Source organism: Manihot esculenta, chromosome 3 (assembly GCF_001659605.2).
Source record: "Manihot esculenta cultivar AM560-2 chromosome 3, M.esculenta_v8, whole genome shotgun sequence".
Taxonomy (NCBI): domain Eukaryota; kingdom Viridiplantae; phylum Streptophyta; class Magnoliopsida; order Malpighiales; family Euphorbiaceae; genus Manihot; species Manihot esculenta.
In genome coordinates this window covers 7,166,509-7,172,781 of record NC_035163.2, presented here as the reverse complement: position 1 = coordinate 7,172,781, position 6,273 = coordinate 7,166,509, and the positions used below count along the sequence as shown (strand labels likewise).

The 6,273-nt window shown below is 28.9% G+C and overlaps 1 protein-coding gene across 1 annotated transcript; it reads left to right on the top strand.

The window, feature by feature from the left end:
• Positions 1-3,864: 3,864 nt before the first annotated feature.
• LOC110611492 lies at positions 3,865-4,302 on the top strand. Its single transcript, XM_021751873.1, has one exon. It carries the CDS (start codon positions 3,865-3,867, stop codon positions 4,300-4,302), a length of 438 nt encoding a protein of 145 aa, XP_021607565.1.
• Positions 4,303-6,273: the final 1,971 nt, after the last annotated feature.

Below are 6,273 nucleotides of genomic sequence, written 5' to 3'. Positions count from 1 at the left end.
AGTGCTGCTTAAGGGTTAGTTAAGGCAAATAATTCAAGAAAAAAAAATATTGGAGAATCACAAATATAATATTGTTCGCATTGGATGATTCTATTTAGGGGTAAAGCGTTTTCAATAAATATTTGCTCTATGAAAATTAAATCCTTGATTTAATTTAAAGAAAATCAGTGCCAAACTATTCATTCCAGTACTCTTGGTAAATTTATTAATAATATGTCTTACAATCAATCTGTCGGGTGGAGTTGAATATTATTTTTTATATATTTTAAGTATTTAAATATATTTTAGAAATGTTGTTATTTATCTTTAATATTAATTTAATTAAATCTCGAGTAAAGTTAAAATTCATGAGATTATATTGGTGTATAAAGGAAATGATAATGTGGTTATAATTGTGAGATTTTTATTACATTTAAGTAATGTCTACAGATGTTCCTGATCGATATTTTTATTATTATTGGATAGTGATTAGAGGTGTTGAGACCGATACATATTATGTTTTTTCCTTTTTGAGAAAGGTTGAGATATGTGAGATATCTAGAACTAATATGTAGGTGTTTATTTTATAAACAAGTGCACTAAACTGATCTATATGAGAAATTCATATGAAAAATAATATGTGTTTATGGATTGCTCAAGTAATGGTTGTGTAAGTAATCTTTTGATTTGAAATTAATAAATAATATTATATATTAACTTTTATGTTTTGATTCATATATTACACGTTATTTGGTTTGTGAGTAACAAATGAAAATGAATTGAATATATTAGGAATTATACAAAAATGTTTATATAATTGAGATAGAATTCATCACCCTATGTTAAATTAGAGAATGTCTTATTTATTTTATGCTAGCATTGATCATGAAATCTTTGCATAAGGTAGAATAAAATTAGCAAATGAGATTTGAAATTTCATTCAACATATCAATGATTAACAAAAGAGAACTAATATGATTTAATATTATAGACATGTTTCAAGGATTAAATGTTAAAATAAGACATTCATGATGAAAATATATTAATTATACTGACAAATCATACACTAAAAGATTAAAAGTCAAACTACTTTTAACATTCTAAATATTTAGGTAGTTTTAATATGTTGCTAGATAATATTTTTTACCTTCAAATTAATTAATTAGCTAATTATATTTGTTACCAATATATTTAAAACCTAATAGCTCTTACACATAAAGAATTATATGAGAAAAAAAATTAGAGTTAAATCAAGTAGTATTTGATCGCATATAACTTAATATTGGGATAAAATTATAATGTGAAAAAATTATGATTTTGATCTAATTAATTAAATAATGACTTAATTAAAATTATCTGAAATTTATATGGCATATTTATTAAAATTTTAGACCATAATTATAATTTATTTATTTAATTAAATAAATAAATAAATATTATTATAATGAAATAACATGTTATGAGAGTCTATGCCTTTTAGCAGAAATCCTTTTTGAGAGCGCTTCTAAAAAGTCTCTAAAATTTATAGAAAAGGCAGAGAGTTAGCACTAAAAATTCTCCTCTTTTTAATCGCTCATAAATGTTCTAAAATTTTTCGATAACCATTTTGTGTGGATATTAACATTTTAACGGTTTATAATTTATAACAATTCAATTAAGACGAACAATTTCATGTTTTGCCAAGAAAATAAAATATATTTATTTTCTCTTACATATTATATTTTTCTTCGTTTAAATGTGATTCACGTTATCAAAAAAATTTTATTTTTTTAGTTTTTTCAACTCAACGGTGGTATTAGATCTGTTTAAACAAATAAATTGTACTAATTAGTTATGTGTATTATTGGGTTAATTAAGTTTAAATTTTGTATGCTAATTAATTTTGATGTTGTTCAAAAACTTTTAAATTTCAAAAATTATTGATCTGAAATCAAAATTATCTTGAGTTCTTTAATCACAGGTCTTTGTTTGGGAAAAAAAAAAAGGGTTTGAAAACTGAAATTTACAGATCGTGATAGAAGAATCGTGACCCACGGTCGGCAATACCAGAAGAGGGCCTGGTTGTCGCGTGCCGACGATATGCCCTGCCGCCCCGCGCTCTCGCCGTGCGTTGGTCGACGATGAAACCTCAACAAGCGCTATCAGTGGTCGGAGGCGGGCGGCCGTTCGTTCGTCAAGTCACGGAATCAGAAGGTTGGTATTCGCGATTCCATCGATGATATGATATCCAAGCTTGCCGACATCGCAAAGTGGTAGCCGAAGGAATAGCAAGGGTTGCTCAGCGTTTGGTGCCTGCTCGGCCTTCGGTGTTGGACAGTTGACTGTGCAAGGACAAGTCGTGGCGGTTAGGGTTCTTCGCAAAGGAAGAAGATGAAGTTGCTTGCTAAATTACAAATTAATCCCTGAAAGGTTTTAAAAATTTTCAGGGAAGTCCTTTTGGGCTGAAAATTAATTTAAAAATATTTTCGGTCTATAAATTAAATGGCTATTTAATTTAAAATAATTTTTATTAATTTGAGCCATTTAAATTTTTTGACAGTAATTAAAATTGTTTTTTATGTATTTTCTAATTTGATTAGAAATATGAATAAAATTATTTTATTCATTAAATTAATTTTAGAAATTAATGACATTAAACTTAATTTTATAATTTATTGTTAAAATTATTTTTCTAATATAATTAGAGGTCTGGATAAAATTATTTTATTCATAAACTATTTTTCTTTGAGACCAAAAATTAAATTATTAAATTGTTTAATTTTTTAATTTTAGCACACAAAATCAATAATAAATATAATATATAATTAATGGTTAATTTTATATACATTTAATATGTTTTATTTGCATATGATTATGGATAAATTTTAAAAGGTCCAATATGTATGGATGAATGATTAGATCTTTTTATAATTTTTAAATAGGGCATGAGTGTTCTCCTTTTCCTCGTTGCTTTGATTTGTAAAATTCTCTTCTCATCTAATTCCCCTTGAATGTAGTTCAAGATTTCTTATTTATATTATGTAATAGTTATATAATTAGAATATGTAGATAAAATTTTTTTTGTAACTTAAAAAGAAAAGGAGACATTAAAATTTACATGGAACATTGGACATGGTGCTGGAGGAGCCCTTCTAACTTCTAAAGATCAAAGAAGTTATCATCTATGTTTTTAAACCATCAAGTTTCCTTTATGGTTCAAGAGAATTGTTTTTAAAATGTCCATAATCATCCAATTAGAATGATATGTTAGGGGTATATGTTTATGTATGTGATATGAATGCTATTAACAATAATGCCTATGCATGAGACCTTAATAAAAATTTTAGGATTAAAATCTCTTCTTAAAATTTTAAGTATATGTTAAGAACATGATGGCTTACCACCCATTATTATAGTATAAAATTAGAGTTTGAGTTTTATTAACTTGTTGGGCAAACTTAAGGTTAATTTCACCCGAATATGTTTAATGTTATGAAATATTTGATATTTTTGAACAATGGTTTTACTTAACTAAATTACTTGATTTGGATGGACAAATCCATGATCATGTAAGTTTAGAGTAAGAGTTAGGCATAATATATAAAATATAATAAAGACAAAGAGTTGTCACCTAACTAATCTAGAAATCACATAGAAATAGATAAATTATGTTATCTACCTAATTTAATTTATAATAATTTATTGAGAAAATTCAAGGTTATTTAAATTAAATGGGATCCTAGCCTACTAGGACATCTACTGCTGGATTTCCCAAATTAATAGATAGGGCTATTAATTTAAATAAAATAGTGGGAGACTAATTAAAAATTAAAGACATTATCTAATAATTAGAAAAATATATGAGACTAATAATGTTATTTCTCCATTTGTGGATCTTTTTCCATCATGAGTAATAACCTATCTCTGTGTAGCATACTTGATGCTAACAAGTTAACTAGCCCGAACTTTTTGGACTGGTATCGCAATTTGAGAATTATTCTTAAGCGAGAAAAGAGGTTATATGTTATTGATCAAGACCTACCTGATGTTCCTGATGAGAATGCTAATGATGATGTTAAGGATAAGTATGATTGTCATATTGATGATGATGATGTGCAAGTTACATGTTTGATGTTAGCTAGCATGACTCTTGAGCTTCAAAAGCAACATGAGAACATGGATTCTCGCACTATTATCTTTCACCTAGAAGAGTTGCTTAGCTCTCAGAGGATGACAGAAAGGTATAAGACCTCAAAAGAATTGTTCAGTTGTAAGATGACAAAAGGTTATTCAGTCCATGCCCATGGTTTGAAGATGATTGGGTACATAGAGAAATTGGCCTGATTAGATTTTGTCATGGACCATGATTTAAGTGTTGACTTGGTCTTGCAATCACTACCACCTAGCTTTGCTCATTTTATTATGTATTTTAACATGCACAAGCTAGATGTTGAACTACCAAAGATGGTGAGTATGCTTGTAATTGTTGAGAAATCCCTTAAGAAGGAAAAAGTATTAGTTCTTCTAGTTCAATCTTCTAAGGCTAAGAAGAAGCCCAAGAAGAAGCAGAATAAGAAGAAAGCGAATATAACATTGAAGCCCATTGGAGGTGTCAAGAAAGATAAGGGTACCTACCATTATTGTGGCATAGAAGGACATTGGAGAAGAAACTGTAAGGAATATCTTGCTACCGTGAAAGCAAGAAAGCTTGGTGAAGCCTCTACTTCATGTATATTTATGATTGAAATTAATCTTTCTATATTTAATTCCTGTATTTGTGTATTTGATATCAGATGTGCTTTTCACATTTGCAATAATATGCAAGAACAAAGAGAAATAGAAAGTTGAGGAAATGAGAAATGAACCTACGAGTGACGAGTGGCAAGTGAAGTAAGGGTTGTTGCATTAGCTGTAAGAACTTATTATCTGCCTTTACTCTCAAGCTTGGTATTATAGTTAAATAAAATGTTATTTTGTTTCAATACTTTGCAGAAACATTATTTCAGTTTTATATTTAGTCTTGAATATTGGATTCAAACTTATTATTGAGAATAATACTTGTTTTTAATAAATATATTTTTTATGAAACTGGAGTTTATATAAAAGGTCTATACAACATTTCTTCTGAAATGCCTATTTTCAATATAAATAACAGGAGACTTAAATTAGATAATTAGTACTATCTTATCTTTGGCATTGTAGACTTGGTCACATAAATGAAATAAGAATCACTAAGTTACATAAAGATGGATATCATGATCCATTTGATTATGAATCGTATGAAACTTGTGAAGTTTGTTTAATGGGAAAAATGACCAAAACACCTTTTAAAAAGAAAAGGTGAATAGTCACAATAATCATTTGGCATTATTGTAACATCCTCAAACCCATAGCTAGAATAGTGACATCACTAGGTATGGGTTAGGCTATTTCACCACTAGAGTAAGTGGCATTAGGGGAGGTGCTAGCTTAAATTTAATATGCTAATAACTAAATCATAGAAAACTCAAACAAAGAAACGGACATATCCAGAAATAAAGCAGACAGTGTGATTAGTGAGTCGGGAACGAGTCACTTTCGGGAGGTGCTTAGGGTTTCCCGACGTGCTTGCTTGAGGTGCTTGTTTACATTCGTCATGCTTGCTTAAGTGAAAAGGACTTCTAAAGGCTAAATGTATAGTTTAGTAGGTCAATCTATGATTATTGAAAGTTTGAAAACTAAATTGAAATATTGGAAAGAGTTTAGTAGGTTAAAGTATAAATATGGAAAGTTAAAACACACAAATTCAGATTTACTTTCCATGTGTCACCTAACTAAGGAGAGAAGAAATGACCAAGCAAAGTAAAAAAAAAAAGGGATTGTCTTCTTTCTTCCTCCACTATTGCCGTAGGTCACCCATTTTCAAAGAAAAAGAATTGTTTTGCTTTCTCCCACCAAAGCCAAGCCAAAACCTCACCAAAACAACTTCTTCCTTTAACCAAAATTCATCCTAAGATCAAGAGCTAAAGGAACAGCCATATAGTGAAAGAATTGAAGAAGAAAAGTTTAGGGTTCCATATGCACCAAGCTTGAAACTCAAAGGTGAGCTTAGAAATGTGATCATGCATGAATTTTCATTATAGAGCTTTAATTTATAGTTTATTCAATCCTTTCCTAAGACATAAATTGACATAGGTGAAGGAACATCAAAGGGAAAGGAGATAGCTAGAGATTAGAAGAGGAAAAGAAAGAAGGAATCCAAGAAAGGTTTGGTGTTTCTTTGATTTTCTGTTTTCCTTGAATTTTCTCCTGGATATATGAAGTTGGAGATTGATT

What these genes read in the sequence shown, in the direction of transcription:
- LOC110611492 (XM_021751873.1), top strand. Translation starts at nt 3,865, where the DNA reads ATGAGTAATAACCTATCTCTGTGTAGCATACTTGATGCTAACAAGTTA.